General features: G+C 37.7%; 1 protein-coding gene across 2 annotated transcripts in view; it reads right to left on the reverse strand.

The window, feature by feature from the left end:
* Nucleotides 1-20,339, reverse strand: part of CCDC81 (coiled-coil domain containing 81) — an 87,391-nt gene that overhangs the window by 46,207 nt on the left and 20,845 nt on the right. The window contains exons 2-7 of one of the 2 annotated variants that reach the window (XM_008071042.1): nucleotides 19,695-19,756; nucleotides 17,307-17,463; nucleotides 13,212-13,468; nucleotides 10,436-10,515; nucleotides 7,613-7,734; nucleotides 5,307-5,430 (exon numbers count right to left, since the gene is read on the reverse strand). In XM_008071042.1, coding sequence (XP_008069233.1) covers nucleotides 5,307-5,430; nucleotides 7,613-7,734; nucleotides 10,436-10,515; nucleotides 13,212-13,468; nucleotides 17,307-17,463; nucleotides 19,695-19,756 — 802 coding nt within the window. The remainder of the gene's footprint in view (nucleotides 1-5,306; nucleotides 5,431-7,612; nucleotides 7,735-10,435; nucleotides 10,516-13,211; nucleotides 13,469-17,306; nucleotides 17,464-19,694; nucleotides 19,757-20,339) is intronic. The other variant, XM_008071048.1, reaches the window with a different exon arrangement.

Raw genomic sequence — 20,339 nt, forward strand, 5'->3', positions numbered from 1 at the left:
AAACATGTAGTGGACTGGATTTGGCTCTTAGTAGGACCTTTTCAGAATATTTAGATCATCATATAGTTGGAAGCAGAAGCTTTCATTTTTTAATAATTTTTTTTCTTAAACCTCAAAATCTGGGGTGAGTGAGTATGTGTGAGAATTCTCTTAAGTAATGAAAGTCCTACATCCCACTTAGTTTTAAAAAACTTAAACCTCAGTATATAAAACAGAAAAAAAAAAAGCAGCATTCTCCGGTAGAAGTGAGGGAATAGAGCCCAGAATTCTATCCACACGACCTCACTCTCACCCTTTAAGATGCCCTGAAGCCCCTCTGAAGAGCCTTAAGGTCATTTGTTAGATACAAATGGCCTCGGCTACTGCCTTAACCTCCTAAATTGTGCCAACATTTTATTATACCTCTTCCTTTGCAGCATTAATCCTATCCCACTCATTCTTTACTCTTCTAAAAGAATATTTTGTAAAAATGAAAATGTAGTCATGTACTGAACATCCTCTGCCATGGTGTTTAGGACCTTTAATAGGTTGGTAAATTGGACAGAATGAGTTTTAAACTTCTGTGCCCTAAATGATGCGGAAACAAAATTTAATTTAAAAAAAGAAACCCAAATAAACACAATCAGAAATGCAAAAGATCAAGTCACAACTGACCCCAAAGAAATAAAAAAGATTATCAGAGAATACTATGCATACCCATATGAAAACAAACTCAAAAACCTAAATGAAATAGAGGACTTTCTGACATCACACAACCTCCGAAAGTAAACAAGAAATTGAGACCCTAAATAGACTAATAACATCCCAGGAAATTGACTCTGTCATAAGAAAATTACTACAAAAAAAGCTCCGGACCAGGCGGCTTTCCAGTGGAATTCTACAAAACATACAAGGAGGAGATGATACCAATCCTACTGAAAGTATTCCAGGCAATCAAGAAAAATGGAACTCTCCCTAAATCATTTAATGAAGCTAACATTACACTGTTACCCAAACCAGATAAAGATCCATTTAAAAAAGAGAACTACAGGCCAATAACCCTGATGAACATAGATAGATGCAAAATTCTCAACAAGATTCTAGCAAATTGGGTCCAACAACACATCTCAAACTTATCCACCATGACCAAGTAGGCTTCATCCCCTGGATGCAGGACTGGATCAACATCCATGAGATCATAAATGTAATTCAATACATCAACAGATATAAAAACCAGACCATTCTGAATTATTAGATGCAGGAAAGGCTTTTGACAAAATCCAGCATTCTTTCTTGATTAAAAACCCTTGAACACCTAGGCATTTAGTGAACATACCTCAAAATAGTAAGAACCACCTATGATAAACCCACAACCACATACTGCTAAACAGAAATTGGAAGTATTTCCCCTGAAAACCAGAACAAGGCAAGGCTGTCCATCTCACCCTCTCCTGTTCAACATAATGCTGGAAATCCTAGTCAGAGCAATCAGACAAGAGAAGGAAATCAGGAGTAACTAAATAGGAAAAAGAGGAAGTCAACTTATCCTTCTTTGCAAACAACATGATTCTATACCTTGAAAACCTTCCAAGAGAATCTGGCAAAAACCTCCTTGTACTGATAAAGGACTTCGACAAAATCTCAGGCTACAAAATAAACATGCAAAAGACAGTCACATGTTCATACAGCAACAACAAACAGGCGGAGAACCAAATAAAAAGCACAATCCCAAACACAATGGCCAAGCAAAAAAAAAAGAGAAAGAAAAGAAATACCTTGGCATTTTCCTAACCAGAGAAGTGAAAGATTTTTGCAATGAAAACTACAAAACACTGCTCAAAGAACTCAAAGAAAATATAAACAAATGGAAAAGTATTCCATGCTCATGGATTGGAAGAATCAATGTTGTTAAGATGTCCATCCTACCCAAGGCAATCTATGGATTCAACCCCACTAAATTACCAACATCATTCTTTTCAGACCTGGAAATGACAATACAGAAATTCATATGAAAAAATAAGCAACCACGAATAGCCAAAACAATCCTCAGCAAAAGAAACAAAGCAGGAAGTGACACACTTCCAGACTTCAAATTCTACTATAAAGCTACAATAATCAAAACAGCCTAGTATTGGTACAAGAACAGCCATACAGACCAATGAAACAGGATAGAGACTCTGGAAGCAAAACCTCAATTTCTCAACCAACTCATCTTCAACAAAGCCTTCACCAATGACCATTGGGGAGAGGAGAACATATTCAGTAAATAGTGCTGGGAAAACTGGCTGACCACATGTAGAAGATTTAAACAAGATCCCAACCTATTGCCATACTCAAAAATCAACTCTAAATTGATCAAAGACCTAAATGTAGAACCTCAAACTATAAGGATTTTAGAAAATGCAGGAGACATCCCTACAGAAATTGGAAAAGGTAACCAATACCTGATCAAAACCCCAAGTGCCCATGCCATAAGAGATAAGATAGACAAGTGGGACCTCATCAAACTGAAAAGCTTCTGCAAAGCAAAAGAAACAATTAAGAGAGTGGGGAAACAGCCCACAGAATGAGAAAAAATATTTGCCAACTGTATATTTGACAAAGGCCTAACATCTAAGATCTACAAGGAACTCAAACATTCCAAAAGGAAAAAAAAAAAACAACTCTATTAAAAAGTGGGTAAAATATATGAATAGACACTTCTCAAAAGAAGACATATGACCAGCCAACATATATATGAAAAAATGCTCAGCCTCACTAGTCATCAAAGAAATGCAAATCAATACCACACTGAGATACCACTAAACTCCAGTTAGGATGGCATCATCAATAACAGAAAACAACAGATACTGGAGAGGATGTGGGGAAAAGGGAACACCTCTGCTCTGTTGGTGGAAGTGTAAACTATTACAACCTCTGTGGAAAACAGTGGTTGTACTAGTAGCAATTTCTAAAAGATCCAAAAACTGACTTCCATATGACCCAGCAATCCTCCTACTGGGAATATACCCAGAGGAACTCAAATCATTCTGCAAAAAAGAAACCTGCACATACATGTTTATTCACAATAGCAAAAACATGAAACCAACCATGCTGCCCATTGAAAGTGGACTGGATTAATAAAATGTGGTATTTATACACAACTGAATGTTATATAGCCATAAAGAAGGACAAAATTATGGACTTCACAGTACCTTGGATGGATTTAGAGTCCATAATAGTGATCTATCACAGAAACAAAGAACTGAGTACCACATGTCCTCACCCATAAGTGAACCCTGAATATTTATCATAATACTACAGTAGTGGAACAGCCAGGGCAAGAGGGAGGGGGCACATAACATCAATAAGTATACCTGATTTCAAATCAAGCGGAGTGGGGACCAATGAGAGGCCCAAACTTCACCTGTACAATAACCACTTATGTACCTAATCCTGAATTGTACCACACTTCTTTAAAATTTTTTTAAAATTTTCATTAAAAAAGAAAATTGGGGAAACATTTAAGACATATACATCAGAAAACTATTCATACCTATGGTAAATAAGGCTCTCTTTTAAAAAAATACAACCTGTCCCTAAGATAAAATGAAGTGAACCTCCCAGAAGAAAAGGGATACAGGATTCAAACAGGAAATTTGCAAAAGAACTATGAAGGGTTAAGAGATATTTAAAAATAAATATAAAATCACTAGAAATCAAACAAACACAATTTAAAACAATAATGAAATACCTTATTTTACTATTATAGTAAAAGGATCTCTTAAAGTACAACATCCAGTATTAGCAAAACTGTAGGATAATTTGGTACAATCTTCCAGAAAATAATTGACAATGTGTATCAAAGGCATGACAAATGGGCTCACCCTTTATCTCTAAAATTTACCTTTAAAGTTTTTATCCTACAGAATATCCAGATGTGTGCAAAAATTATACATAATTATATTTGTTACAACATTCTAATACTAAAAAACTGGAAACCATCTAAACATCCAACAGGAGACTGGTTAAACAAAAGGTTTAATCTTTCATTGAGATGATGTGCAATCATCTGTTCATGTTTTAAAATATTTAAAACCATGGGGAAATCTCACCACTTATTAAGTACAACAAAAGTTCATATAATATGATCTCAATTTTATTAAAAATATGTGTATGTTGCAAATATAAATATATGTGTATATTGTATATGCATTGAAATAAAGGATATACACTATAACGTTAATAGAAATTTTCCTCTATTCAGTGCAGTTATGGGTGATTTTTTGTAACTCTTGCTTTTATAGTTTTTTCAAAATGTCTGTGATAAACATGTATTATGTTAGTAATCAGCACAAAAAGCTTTTTTTGGTCGACTTCTACAGGAAACTGTCACTAACAATCTCCAACAATTATTTACTCCCTCCTCTTTACAGCCTCCATAATTTCTTTTGTTGTCTTGATAACATGCATCATTTCTTTCATGTCAATCTCCCTAGAAGACTGTTTTATGAAAGTAGGTTTATATGTCTTCAGCTCTGTATCTTCAGTGCCTAGAATAGTACCTGGCACATGATGGTGCTCAAGGTTTATTGGATTGAACTAAATTCCAAAGTACTAGACAATGAATTATCAATTATCTTTTGTAACAGTGAGATTATCCAAAACAAGCAAAACGTAGGATTTTGATTTTAGTAATCTACGAAGTACATGCATTGCACATATTATAGCTGATAAATTGTGTCACATTAATACATTGAAAGTTGACAGCACAACACAAGACACACAGATGCTCAATAAATACTTGAGTATGATTGACCAATTTGAAGTCTTAAAAAGTATCCTGCTCAAGGAAAGAAAGGTAAAATAGAAATCACAAGAAGAAGATATGGCCATGATAAACTGTAATACACTCATTCATTCAAAGAATTTTTATTGAGAATTAAAGGAGTACCAGCTGTGTTTGACAATATTACTTTCCAATTTGATATAAATACGACACTGTATCACATCATAATAGCCAAGCATTCAGAAAACAACAAGGAGAGTTTTGTAGATTTGAGAAGCCCAAATCTATAAAGGGAAGGAAAGTTGGATGCTCCCTCCTCTGTGCTATTTTGTTTCTGCCTCTGTGATAATGTATATCCCACTGAATCCTAATTTATCCCTCTGTGTAGGTTTGGCTTTCCACTAGATTGTGAGCCTTGGCCATCTGTATTATCCCCAACACCTTGCACAGAGAATGGTCTCAAGATAAATGAATGAACAATTAGTTAAATCACCTGCATCAAAAAATGACTCAAAACTATATTTAATAAAATACAATTTTTAAAATGTCAATGTATTACCTTTTAGGGGTCATAATATTTCCACCACTCGCACTTCGCTCAAACTTGTCCAGCAAGCTGACGCTTGTCACTTTGGCAGGGAGCATACCTTGTCTATCTCGAATTCTCTTTGGTGATGAAACCTCTATAGAATAAAGAATGAATAAAAACAAGTTTCAACTTTCAAACCACCAACTGGGTAGTTTGCACTTAACACAAACAAATTCTGACAGTTTCTAACCAAGGGAAATTGTCATAAAAGACACACTATCTTCAAATAATTGTCCTTATCCTATCTGCAAAATTTAAAAAGCACTGTGCTGAGCATTTAGAGAATAAAAAGAGGTAAATCTTTCAAAAGATATAGTTAAAGAGAAAAATAAGATTGGAAGTCTTCTTACATGCCAACAATGCTAAGTGTTTTGCATACATTGTGCAAACAGCAATTTAGGACAATGATGTAAAATGTCTAAATCCCAAACACATGGTGCAGTCTTCAAGAGTCTGACATATTCAGAGAAGAGGGAAGCCAGTTTAGATCCAGGGACAAGAGAAGTTTTCATGGGTGAAGTGAGATGTGAAAAAGGTATCAAAAGGTGAGTAGGTTTGAGATAGCTAAAAGAAGGTCATTCCAGGCTGGAGGGGGAAAAAAATGAACAAAAGGATGAAGTTGGGGAGGGCAGGCATGTTGTCTGTTAAAATTGTCTGTGAACAATTTTACACAAAGAAGGGATCTGTGTAGGGCAAAATGGCAAATGAGGAAATGAGACTAGAGAAACTGTTAGAGGCTAAAGAGAGGCCATTTTGATTATATCAGAACAGTCATTTAGAAAAGACTTAAAAAATATTTTTTTGTAGCTGAGTTGGGCTAAGCATAGAAGCCACTTGGATTCAAAAGCGTACATTTATCCTATTCACTGGCCCCCGCAAGGCACAGCCTTGCCCAACATGCCACTCTTATCTAGTAAGCTATTTCTGGTACTGAAGAAGAAACAGTCTGCAAGCCAGACCACCTAATGATTAGGAGAGTGAACCAAAGCCAACAGGAATGTGTCTGAAAGCTTGGAGTAGGCATTGCCCACCTCCCCTCCATCTGTGAATACAAGGACATTTCACTATCAGAGGCAGCGCTCTGGAAATAAAAGAATGTTACAATTATGTTTTCCCTTCCATCCAAATATTACAATTTTGTGCCCCTTCCTCTAAAAAAAAACAAACTGTAAAAGAACATATTGTAAATTTCAAAATGTTATCTAAAATGTCAACGTGGCCAGGAAACTTTGTGTCACATCAGTGGTCATGTATCAAAAATTGTTCATGTAAATCTTGAATCATGCTAAAACTGCATGTAGGCTTTGAACTCAGGATGGGTAAAGGACTATGAATTTTGGGTGGAATGAATTTGTGTTGCTTTGAGCAAGATTTTGGCAATAATGCCAACCTGTCTCCCTATAACCTGGTTATAGAAATTAAACACCCCTGTCTCCCAATCTCTGCCTTTTATGTTTAATTGGCCATGAGGGATAGCAGACAATTTGTTGAATCAGGCTGTAATAAAATGCAAGTATGTATTTGTGATCCTGCAGTTCACACATGCAAAACTGACATTGACAAGATAATATTCGCCCATTGATATGTTCTGTTTGGCCCTATCAGCAATTTTTTGTTTCAACATTAACAAAGGTTATCAATCAACATTTAACAATCAATAGATTGTACATTAAAGCCAGGATCTCTGCTTCTTTTGAAAAGTGAGAACATTTGATACCGCTTGGGCCACATTTCCACAAAGTAACAATCTGCTCTAGGAATAATCCTCAAAGTGGTCTGGCAAGCCCCGGGAGTCCCTAGGACCCTATCAGAGTCCTAGGATTTTCTTCATATGCTTCAGCCGAAACATCCTATCACAAAGATTAAATGCAGATGTAGGTATGAGAAGCTAGCTTTCTTTTACAGACATCGAAGAGGTAAAATTGACCATCTTCATTTTTCACACACAAAAAAAGTTATCTAAGTTATCTAAGCTAATACATCTCCCTAGCATCACATTTCTAGCTGACTTCCTGCAGGTATCTGAGTGTTGTCCCCTTTAAGCAATGGAGTACCATAAAAGAGATTATCATCTGAGAGCCTGAGTCATAGGATCTAAGACTGATAAAGTGGGTGAGTGAAATACAATATTCTAGGAATAGAAGATATTTGTTGGAGAGGATACAGGGATTATTTATGAATCTAACTTTATTTACTTAGGGCATATGAGTTATTAAGTGATATGGCCAGGTTCATAAGCAATAGTGACAGATCATACCCAGAAATCATTGGCCTACCTCTGATGCCTTCTTCTTTGTCCGATTGGTTTTTTGACTTGTACTTTCTTTCTCTATTCTCTCCATCTTCTTCTACAATGGTCACCATAGGTGGTTTGTTCTTCATCTCCTTGAGCTCAATCCTAGGAATAAGCCAAGATGTTTGTCTACTGCTCTGGACCTGAACAGGTGACTATGTGAACTCTTGATTCCAGGAAGCAACCCAACCAGCTCACTGATTCTGAAATAAGCCCACTTCCTTCAAAGGGGTGAGTGGTTTGATTTGCTGAGTACATATCATGGACTTACTCTCTTTGAGGTCAAGTCTGGGAGCTGACCACAACCTTTTCCTCTATTCCGAAGGCTCAAAAGCAGCTTGTATATAGAGAAGTTTCCCTGAAGGCCTTGATTTAAATTTTTGTTTTTTATCTCAATTTGAATTTTTTCTACACCCTTTCTAGTTCTATAACTAGATGTCATGGGATGATACAATGAAAGGTGGTTGTTGGAGAGCTTGAGGGCAAGGATTCATAGGCTGGTAGAATATGCCCCCAAAATAACCATTCCTCTCCTCCCGCCTTCTCCACTCCACTTCCCCAACCTCTCCCCAGGCAAAAGAGAAGAACTTGCAAAGGCACAGCTCGGGGTGAGGGAGGGGTGCTCAGCTGATATGTGTAGTTGCAGGTTTTCTTCAGTCTCAGGTATGGAGTACCAGATTGGAGTTGGGAGTGGGGTGGAGCTACTGTCAGTAAATTCAAGGACCAAAAGTCACATAAGTAAAACACCAACAATTGTTCTGAGTACTTAAGTCCTCATGTTCATTTCTAGGTTCTCAGTTGACAGGAGCCTCCTTCTCTGTTCTTAGACCCACTGCAACTGGAGTGCATAAGTCAAAATATGTCGAAGGTGACAGCTAAATTTGCTTCCCAACATCATCAAAATAAGATGATTGTAAATCCACTGATTTATTTTTAATGAGTAAGGCAACACAGTGCAATGGAAAAAACAATGCAACAATCAGGAGCCATAGTTTTATTCCTAGCTTGGCCACTCAGTTGTATGGTCACTTCATCTGCAAGATGAGGGGGTTGAACTAACTAATCTCTAAGGCTTATTCTGGCCTTCATATTGACTCTTCTGAGGTATATGTCATCCAGCTCTTTCCAGAAAGGGGGTTGTTCCAAACCATTAAACACAAGAGGATGTCACACTCAAAATATATGAGAAAATAATACTTTAGGAAGCTAGTTGTTATTCCCCAAACTTGAATGCACGGTGATTAATGGCACAGAAATCAAGAATAAGAACAAAGCTGAGAGGCACACAATGAACAAGTGGTAGCCAACTGGAAATAAAGCTCAAGTCTCTTGACACTTTGTCCAGTGTTAATAATTCCCCAAGTTGCTTTGTTCACATAAAAAAATTAAAATTAATTTGTATCTCTATAAAATGGAGAAAATTATAATATGAGGGAGGAAGCCAAAAAAAAACAGAATTTATTTATAAAAATCATTTGTGTTTCCTACGTGTTTAAATTTCAGTCACCTTCAAAGTACTCACCATTTGATACAATACACCTGTTGAAAAGGTTTTTCCACTGCTTAAAACAGTTTTTGAACTCGTTCATTTTAGTGTTTCTACTGTTTTTTGTTTCACCTCTTTTACAACAGCCTTTTAGTGTTTCTACTGTTTTTTGTTTCACCTCTTTTACAACAGCAAAATGTTTCCCTTTGAGGTCTTTTTCATCAAGGAAACATTAAAAAGTCACTCGGAGCAAGATCAGGTGAATAGGGAAGATGGGGCATGGGGGGGGTCATATGGTTTTTGGTCAGAAACTGCTGAACACTCAGTGTGGTATAGGCAGGTGCATTGCCATGGTGGAAGAACCAGTCACTTGTTTGCCACAATCAGGACGCAAACTTCTGAAAACTTCCAGATAAAAACTTTGGGCACAGTGGCTTATGACTGCAATCCCAGCACTTTGGGAGGCCGAGGCAAGAGGACTGCCTGAGCTCAGGTGTTCAAGACCAGCCTGGGCAACTAGGCAAGACCTTGTCTCTACAATAAATCAAAAACTTAGACAGGCACGCTGGCACTCGCCTATGGTTCCAGCTATTTGGAATGCTGAGGCAGAAGGATTGCCTGAGCCCAGCCGGTCAAGGCTGCAGTGCAGTGGCCAAGAGCATGCTACTCCAGCCTGAGCAACAGACTGAGACTCTGACTCAAAAAAAAAAAAAGAAAAGAAAACTTTGGTTGATCCGAAGAAACAAATTCAGAGTATTCTACAAGGGGCCCACCGTCCAAAAGACAATTCTGGTTTGGGGGGGGCTCGCCTCTTGTACATATGTTGTATGGTTATAGTAAAGATTAAATACAGACATTTTTAGTTACCAGTAGCACCCACTGTACTCAGGGGTACAACTGTTCACTTATTCTAACTTACCTTTTTAACCCATTTAGTGGTAAAAATCAGAGCTCAGGAAGTAAGATAAACTGCAGGAAAAGAAAGAAGTTAGAGCAGAGGAAGTGGCAGAAAGTAGAGGAACGTTCAGCAAGTAAGAAGTTTTACTAATACTGTGGGGACTACGTTTGGTGGAAGTTAGTATCAGAATTTCCAGGGAGCCAAGAGTAGTTTAAAATATATATATTCTAAATGTTCCTTGTTATTTAACTAAACTACAGAAAGTGTCTGCAATAAGCTCTTCTTTGTTGGTACATTGAGAGGTAGAAAGAATGCACTAAAAGGAGCATGAGCAACAGAAGGTTGAGAAACACTATTGAAACAGATCAACAGATCAGCAGGGAGAACTGGTGCCTGGAGGAACCCAGGAGCAAAGCACTAACCTTGGAAATGCGAGCATACTGTTGGGCCGCTTCCCCAAAGCTTCTCTGCTAGACAACACCGAGTCCACAGTGCCAGGCCTCTGAAGGACAGAGACAAGAGATAGAGCAGGATTACACCTGGGCTGTAGTCCAGGACTCAGACAAATCAGAAACTACAGGCTGTCTCAAAGGCAAGGATACTATGATACTTTTTATTGTTGTTTTTGTTTAATGCTTGAAATTCAGAGCTCAAACCCAATGAGGAATGATCTCATTCATCAAAGTAGTCGTGCTGGGTAGCTGCACAGCAGTTCCATTGATGCTGCCTTTTCTCAAACCATTTCCTTTTGGGAAACTGCCTTCAGAATTGACAGCTTCTTTTAGATGTCTTTAAGAGGACAGCAGACTTTCTGAAACTTTCCAGAAAATAAGCAGCTGGTTAGTTCCACTCATGACCAAAGATTCTAAAATCAGGCACTTAAGAGAAGGCCTTGGAGTTTGGTCAAGTTTGGTTTAAATCCCCACAGCTATGTGCAAGCAGCAATGGCACTAGGTTGTGGAGACAATAACAGGATGCAATTCATAGGACTTCTATGAGTTTACTCTATGTCAGTGGATAGCACTAAACAAGTATCTAAGTATTGTATAATTATTAATATAGCAATCACATTATTGCATTATTAGTATAGAATAACATATAAAATTATTTTTTTGAATGAATGCCATAACTTACAAAGGTCTTTGAAGGGAATTCCCAAAAAGAAGTTTTAAAAATATTTTGAGCAAAAGCAGCACCACTGAAATAAGCCCATAGCTTCCCAAGGGGATGACTGCACAGCACACCACTCAGGTTTATGTTACGGGACATTTGGGAGTGAAACTATCACTCCCACCACCTGACAGCAGTTTCTCAAATAAATTAATGAGTACTAAATTAACCCAGAATCCCATTATTAAATACATTCAGGCAGTTCACCTGGCTGCCTTATAGCCAGCTTCTCAACTACATTAACACGTTGCTGTGTTTTGTGCCTCTGTCCATGAGGGTGATTGATACAATCAGCAGTTCTCAGTCTGCCTCTAAACTCTTTTTTCATAGAATACCTTTCAGGACTAGTACATTTGGGAAAAGTTCCTTAAAAGTTATACTTTAGAGTTCAGCAGATCAAGGAAAATGTCATCTTCTCCTTTAAACACATGTTGAAGCTACGAAGTTCAATGGAGTCCCTGAGGGTTAGAGATGAGCTAGCCACTTTGGCCTTGCTTATGGACTTGCAAATCTTGCCCTGTTTTCATGAAAAAGCAAGGGAGTGTGTTTCCCTGGGTGTGTTTCCACTTTCCACACACAGGGTGGCATCCCTCTTAGCAAGCCTATATGAAACCAGACTGTGTAAAGAAAGCACCAAAAGCTCCAGTATGTACAACTCCATCTCATAAATCTCCATCCCGGAGCTTCATGGCAGGAGAAATGTGTAGAATTAGATGATATTCATAGCCTTTTCATGTAAAAATCAGGCTTTTCCAGGTGAACTGAGGACCAATAGGAGGCTCAAACTTTACCCGTACGTAGACCACTTATGTACCCAATTCTGACTTGTACTCCACATCTTTAAAATAAAAATAAAAATTTTAAAACATTTTTAAAAATTTAAAAAATAAAATTTGGGCTTTTTCTCTAGGGGATATAGGATTATATAGCATTCCATGATCATTCAATTCATTCATGTAGACTTTATCAGTTCCCAGAGGAATACCTACGGCACATTAAGGTATTCAATAAAGCCTGCTGATTAACTATTTCGTTGCCTTCTTAAACTCTGCTATGTCCAATTAGTGTGAAGGTCACACCACCTACTTAAGGGTTAACAATGTGTAAGTTTATATCACCTACTGAAAGGTTAACAATAAAGCTGCCAATTATGACATTTCTTCTACAACATGGCAAATTCAAAGCTAAAGATACATCTCCATGACTTGAATTAGATTTTGTTGCAGGAGAACCAGCAAAAGCTGAGTGACAGGGAAGTCTGTGCTTGAATTCCAGTTCTACCACTTATCAACACCTTGACCTTGGGGTTCCCACAAAACTCTCTGAATCCCTACTTTTCTCACTTGTAAAATTAGGATAATAATACCGATTGTATAATAATTTGAAACTCAAATGAGATAATACATATATGGCCAGGCACAGTGACGCACACCTGTAATCCCAACACTTTGGGAGGCCGAAGTAGGTGGGTTGCTTGAGCCCAGGCATTCAAGACCAGCCTAGACAATGCAGCAAAATCTCTTCTCTACAAAAAATAAAAATAAATTGACTGGGCATGGTGGCATGCCTGTAGTCCCAGCTACTTAGGACACTGAGATGGAAGGATCACCTAAGCCCAGGAGGTTGAGACTGCCATGAGCTGTGATTGTTGTGATCATGCCACTGCACTTCAGCAAAGTAAGGTGACAAAGTAAGACCCCAACTCTTCCCCCCACAAAAAGGAAATAAAATAAATAATACATATGAAAGAACTTTTTAAACTATAAGGTACTATAAAATGTTCAGTTATACGTTTCTATTACTGTTTATATTATTCAGTTGGCATTGACTCAAAACTTAGTCTAAAGTTCCTTTGCCCTTATAATCCTTTTTGTCAAAAAGTTAATCATGTAAAAAAAACTTCTATGCACTTGGGGTAGCTGTCACTCACTATACGCCAACCTTAGTTTTTCTTAATGACAACACATCCATAGATGGTTCAGAGCTACATTTAAGAGAGGACTTAGGAGAAGGAAAATATTAATTTACATTTGCTAGGACTTTTGCCAAAGCCCCACTTCCATCCATGGTTGAAAGGAAGTCTTTATAAAATCTCATCTTCACTTTGCTGTCTCTGATGATGAGGACCCCAATTCCTTTGAACATAAACTCCACATTTTGTTTGATGGAAATGGATCGTGATAAAAAAAGCAACGTCTCCTTCACACATCCTTCCACTACATCCCTATTAAAAGGACCTTCCAGGGATATCATGACAAAATTAAGTGGAACAATTGGGATATCACCTAGAGGAGAAAAAAGGTGGATAGAGGAAAGAAAGTGGCAGTTACAATAAGGACATGTCATTCACACTCACATATAATTATCTGGTGCTCTATTTTTGGTATTAACCCAAAAATAAAATTGCTCACGTGAAGCCTTTAGTTATGCCCAATATAATATTATTACTGCAGACAATAACACAACTAGTTATTAATACATGTTAATCAGTATAATTTTATCTAAAAGTATAATGCTTTATGTTCAAAATAAGAACAATTCACTTTCTAAACAACACTATAGACAAGCTTTTGATTTTCTCTAGGAGACATAGTAATAACTATTTGTTTCTCTTCATCTGAGAGTTTTCTCAAGTTTTCAGCCTCCTCATCTTTCAGGAGGCACTGCAGCAATATTTGCCCATATCCTCCAGTTATCATTTTTAAATGATTATAAACATCTAAAAGGCCGGGTGTGGGGGCACATGCCTTTATTCCCAGCACTTTGGGATGTAAAGGCAGGAGGGCCCCTTGAGCCCAGGAGTTCAATACCAGCCTGGACAACATAGCAAGACTTTGCCTCTACAAAAAATAAATAAACAAATAAAAACTTAGCTGAGTGAGGCGGTGTGCAAGGGTAGTCCCAGCTACTCAGGAGACTGACTCAGGAGGATCACTTGAGCCCAGAGGAGTTGGAGGTTGTAGTGAGTCTTGATCATGCCACTGTACTCCAGTCTGGGTTACATACAGAGTAAGACCCTGACTCTAAATAAATATCTACAAATGTTTATATTTTGAAAAGAGAGTCATCTTCACTAGAAGTTAGCATTTAAATGAAACTGGGTCTTATACAAGAAAATGAAGCTGAATAATATGTGGAAAGCTTTTCCTCTCTAATGAGCCATTAGACTAAACAACACTGTAAAGGACTAAGATGATACCTAGCTTGAAGGAAGCACGGCATCTATTTGACTAGAATAGATGTAGCAGTTGTGCAAATTCCACAAGTCAAGAAAGGGGTAAATAGCAAAGAAGATCAAGACGATAAATCCAAAGAGAGACAATAACAGTGTCCACTGATAGAGAAACAGGGCAGAGGGAACATGAGAATATTCTGAACACTCACCCCATGAATATGAATTATAGCCTTTCAAATGTCCACTAAGGAATGATGATTAACAGCTACACAAGAGATGAGCTTCACTGTATCAGCCCATTGTCTCCTACACAATTTAAGAGTAATTCTATACAACCTCCTCCATTTCTTCTTTTTAAATATATATTTTTTAAAGAGTAGGGTTTCTTGCCTACATCTAGATTCTCCCCTCCCATTAACCCATATTCTCTCTGCAATCTGTCTTTCAGCTCACTCATCTCAGTAAGGACACAATCATCTCATGGTGGGCAAGTCAGTGGATACTTCACAAATCTTATTAACTTTTGTTGTCCATGTCCTGTCTTTTCTCTCATATCCATGACATCGCTCTTGGTTCTCCAGTTTTCTCCTCTTTGGTCTCCTTTGCTAGCATCCCTCCTCCTGATCTTCTTATAAAATACTGAGGTTTGTTTTCTTGTTTTTTACAGGATTCTGTCTTTGTCTGTCTCTACTTATCCTCTCCTGGGTAAACTTATTCAAATCTTGATCTCTAGTCCCCACCCCTCTCCTAAGCTGTGGAATCACTTCCACCTAAATACCCATATAGGAATCTCAAATACAGCAGCATATCCAAAAGCAAATTCCTTATTTTATCCACCACCACAACCTGCCTTTCTCCTTCTTTCCCTATGGCAGATAATGGCATGAGCACCCATCTATTCTCCATCTAAGACATCTGAGTCATTCTAAATATCTTCCTTCCTCTTTCTACTCACCACTCTCAACCAGTCCTATCAATTCTACACCTGAAATGTCTCCTAAATAGATGCCTCCGTTTCTCTCCTAATGACCATTGCTGTCGTTCAGGCTTTTACCATATTTTACCAAATGACTATAATTGAAATAGCTATCTTCCTAGACTAAAAACTGGAACTGTAGAGACAATTTTCAGCTCAAAAACTTACAGTGGCTCTATAGTGCCTACGGGATGAAGTCTACAGTCCTATCACACCTTATAAGGCCCCTCACAACTGACTCTTACCATTTTTACCCTCTACTTGATCCCACAATCATATGCCTTAGCCATATGCAAGTACTCATCAATACCTTCACAGACTTCACTCTTTCCCATGTTCTTAACTTGTTCCCACCATTCCTGAAATATCTTCCCACAGCTCCTCTGTTGGCAGAGTGCTATCCTCCTTTAAGACTGCATCCTATGCCTCCCCAAGCAGAGTTAGGTATGCTCTCTCCTGGGTTCCCATAGCATTTGATCCAGTTCTGATCAATGCTGCTTTTACAGAACTTAATCATGTGTTACTATTTACTTATATATTTATTGTCTATGCTAGCTTCTGAGATTCTTAACACAAGAACCATGTCTTGCTAACCTTTTAAAACCACCGTATGATGTTTGATTATCTAGTTAATTAATACTAAATAACCATAACCTTAAGGCTAAAATATAGACAGAATTGTTCTTTTGAACTAATTCAGTCATATATGTTTTAATTCTGAAATTTCCTCACCCTGTAAAAAAATTGATTGTAGCTCTAAACTACATTTTTGGACCATACTACAAGATCCAGGATGGAAAATAAGTTTTAATTCTGAGACACAAATGTTTTTGCAAAAATGTTGGCTTTATTTTCATTTCCTTAGATAGTTTTATGAACTAGGATATATTTCTTCTGTATAAAACTCTAGATATTTCTTCTTGTTGCCATATAGCAGAGGAAAAAAGGGAAAAAAAACTCTAGGCAAAATTGACCAAAAAGTCCATCAAACCCACCATACTGACTATATGCATAATGAATTCTAAGTATAGTTTGTTAGTATTTTTTTTCCAATATATCATTTTTGTTACTGTTTTGGAGAGTTACTCTGAAAAGCAGCTTTTAGGAAAGTTAACTTAAAGGAAAGTTGTAGTCTTTTCACTGCTTCTGTCTAGGATAGACTGTCTCTCCTTATCCAGCTATGAGTTTGATGCAGGAAAGGACAATAAGGAAAGTCAAAAGGAACACAACCAGAAATTAGGCTGCTAAGAACAAAGGCAGGTGTTCCCAAGCTCATGCATTAAAGCTGGGTGGAAGCTGTCTATGTCAGAGGTTATGTCTTTTTTGTTTACCACTTAATCTCAAGAGCCTGGAACAAGACCTGACAAATAGCTGATCCTCAGTAAGTATTTTAAGAAAAGGAAGGAAGGAAGGAAGGAAGGAAGGAAGGAAGGAAGGAAGGAAGGAAGGAAGGAAGGAAGGAAGGAAGGAAGGAAGGTTGTTCTCAGGATGTAAGAAAGATATCAAAGGTATGCATTAAGTCTTTATGGAATTATTCAGCTTCTAACTTATAAATTTTAATAATTTAGATTATATATATGATAGGAATACTTGTAGTTATCTTTTTCCCAGCTGATATTGACTTAGTTCTCCCAACCAAAGACCCTAATAACTCTCCCTTCTTTATTACCTCCTGTAATTTCTTAGTCTGAATTATGAATAAAGCTCTGTGGGGAGTTTCTATATAAATTTGCCTTTATATCTCATCAGGTCTTCTCCTGCCTGCCTCTTGGGTTGCTGGGGTCTAAAATGAACTTCAGGAAGACTCCATTTAATTTCTACTTTTGTTCCTCCCTTTGCCAAAGGTACTATGTGAAAGGTGAGCCCCTCAAGTCAGAAACTAGTGAGGCAGCACTGGCCAAGTCTTACCCTCTCATTTTTATCCCCAGACCAGTAACCGTCTGGGAAAATCTTAAATATTAAAATTATTTACCAGGAGTATATACTTTGTTTTGTTTGAGTCCATGGATCTGTGCTAACTTCTCCGCCATGATAAACACAGGCCTCTGGATTAGGATAAACTTGTTATTTCCCACCTCAAGCTTTTGTCTCATGAAAGTGAAAGTTCCAAATCCTGGTATCTGAACCCCCTGAAAGGAAAAAGAAATGGGGGGGGGGGAGCAACAAACAGAATTCATTGAAGGGGTGAAGAAAGAATAATCCTTAGTATTGTTATTCAAAAAACATGAAGCTGATTAAGCTTAGGCCTTAAAATTTTAATGATATCTAGGACCATATAGATACAGCATTTTATAATTCTAAGTTTTCAAATAAGTTTAATATAAAATGTAATATATTGATCCATGATGATTTACAGATATCAGATCTCTTATCTCCATATCATTAAAAGGCTAAGAAAAACTGCATGAATGCCATGGCATCTTTTACTCTATATCTAGGATTGCTCTTCGTAAATTGTGTGACATTTTAAATTTTAATCGTTTGCCATTAGAGGAATTTATTTTATTTATTTATTTATTTAGAGTTGAAATCTCACTTATTTATTTATTTATTTATTTATTTAGAGTTGGAGTCTCACTCTGTCGCCCAGACTGGAGTGCAGTGGCCGCTCCTGGCCACCACAGCCACGACCTGCTGGGCTCCGGCGATCCTTCCGCCTCAGCCTTCCGAGTAACTGGAACTACAGGCGTGTGCTACCACGCCTGGCTGATTTTTTGATTTATTGTAGAGATGAGGTCTCACCAAGTTGCCCGGGCAGTTCTCAAACCCGCGGGCTCAGGCAATCCACTCACCTCAGCCTCTCAAAGGTACAGGATTACAGGCTGAGCCACCAAGCCCGGCTATTAGAGGAATTTAAAAGGACATAAGAATCTTTGCTTTCTCATTCCCTCTTTTAGATTTTATGTCTGCCACTTAGAATCAGACAACCCCACATCCAAATCATATGCTACAATGTAGAGATCTTGGCTGACGGGTGAAAGCAAATGCTTCTGGCTCTCAAACTGGATTTCTGTCTCCCTGGAGATATCACACATTGAGGATTACAAACTCAAATGCCTACAAGGGTCAAAAAAAAAGAATGCGCAGTCAGATGCCTGTAATTCCAGTTACTTGGAAGGCTGAGGCGGAAGGATCGCCGGAGCCCAGCAGGTCGAGGCTGTGGTGGCTGGGAGCAGCCACTGCACTCCAGTCTGGGCAACCGAGGGAGACTCCAACTCAAAAAAAAAAAAAAAAAAAAGAATGCAAGAGAGTGAAGATAGCCAACCAGAGAACGTGACTGCTAGAGTGCATCCCTCATCTAAAGGGGAGAGGTCATGGTGAGCTCCAGAGTTCCAGCCGAGTATCACCATAAAGATTGGAAGACAGATGTTGTTATATCTGCTGATTTTTCAAGAAAGAGGCAGAAAAAAACCCAAACTTTATATAAATATTCCCAATTTTAAATGATGATAAGAAGTTCAAATTCTTAAACCAAATAAAATAAGTTTGAAGGATGAATTGTACCCAAGAGCTACCTAGTGGGACCTCTGAGTATAGTATAAAAGTTTCACATCTTCTCCCTAAGCGCCTCGCAGAATCCCCATTCAGTTCTATGGCATCTAAACCCAAAATTTAGGAGGGAACAGTTCAGCCCTAGGCAAAATTTCTCATTTTGGTAGGCTGAGTTTAGTTCCTGACTGCCTTCTTATATTTCAATTAGACTTCCTTCAACAGACACGGTGGCTCACACCCGCATTTCCAGCACTTTGAAAAGATGAGCCGAAAGGATTGCTTGAGCCTAGGAGTTTGAGACCAGTCTAGGCAACATAGTGAGACTTTGTCTCTAAAAAAAATTTAAAAATTAGCTGGGAGAGGTGACTCGCACCTGTTGTCCCAGCTCTCAAGAGGTGGAGACAGAAGGATCACCTGAGCCCAGGAGATCAAGGCTGTGGTGAGTTGTGACCAAGCCACTGCACTCCAACTAAAAAAAAAAAAAAATTTATTCCTTACAAGGAAGCAAGACAAAAAGTATTATATCCTACAGCTATGTTGGTAACTATCAGATCACAGAAAAACAGAACTCATCTAGTTTTTTACACAACCCCAGGCTGATCACTAGAAGAGCAGAACTTACAAACTCAGTATACCTAAGAATAAAATCCATGTTTGTTAAATCTACCACCTACAAGCCCTAAGTGTATCATAAAGTCACAGTACTGAAAGTTAAGCTGTTAAGTCTCATGTACACTTACATTTTTAAAAAGAAAGTTAAACTGAATGACTCTAAAATCTACTGCCCCACTCCCAGCAAAATTATATAAGACTATGGAGGAAAGATTCTTTGGACTCCCACATTAAAATTTAAACATTAAATTCCCACCTTGTGCCGGATTAGCTGCTGTTCCACAAATTCTGACACATTAGCCCAGATAGCAGAGACTTCTGAAATTCAAAGGAAACCAGAAATAATTTAAGTGAGCAACTATGTGATAGCATCTTAGTGCTAATAAATAAAAATTTAAATATGAAATGTAAAATCAAGTGACATTAATTCCTAATTAACTTAGAATTTACAGAAAATAAGGTCATTCCCAAAAAGTTAATTTTCTTGGTAACTAAGGCTTACCCCCTTAAGTTCCAAAGATGCTATTTTTAAAAATAATAATAATTTTTTAAAGAAAATCTTTCTACAATAAGGGGAACTCTGTCACACATTTCCCTTTATTCTATAGAGTTAATCAAGCATAACCTAGTCTTTTCTTAATGACCCATTTACCAACTGTTTATCAAGTGCCTACTCTGTGCCATCTGATTAACATGAACATTCATTCCTACACCATCTATAACACAGAAATAAGGCCAAGAGCCACTAGGGCATGAAAGGCTATTGTCTGTACATTAACTTTCCCTACATTTCTATTTTTCCTAAATTCTCAAACTGTTTTTTATTCACATTTTTCACTGTTAAACTACAAGCTCTCTTTTTTTTTTTTTTTGAGTTGGAGTCTCAGTCACCCAGGCTGGA

This window comes from Carlito syrichta, unplaced genomic scaffold (genome assembly GCF_000164805.1).
Source record: "Carlito syrichta isolate Samal-C Ts95f unplaced genomic scaffold, Tarsius_syrichta-2.0.1 Scaffold112660, whole genome shotgun sequence".
Lineage (NCBI taxonomy): Eukaryota > Metazoa > Chordata > Mammalia > Primates > Tarsiidae > Carlito > Carlito syrichta.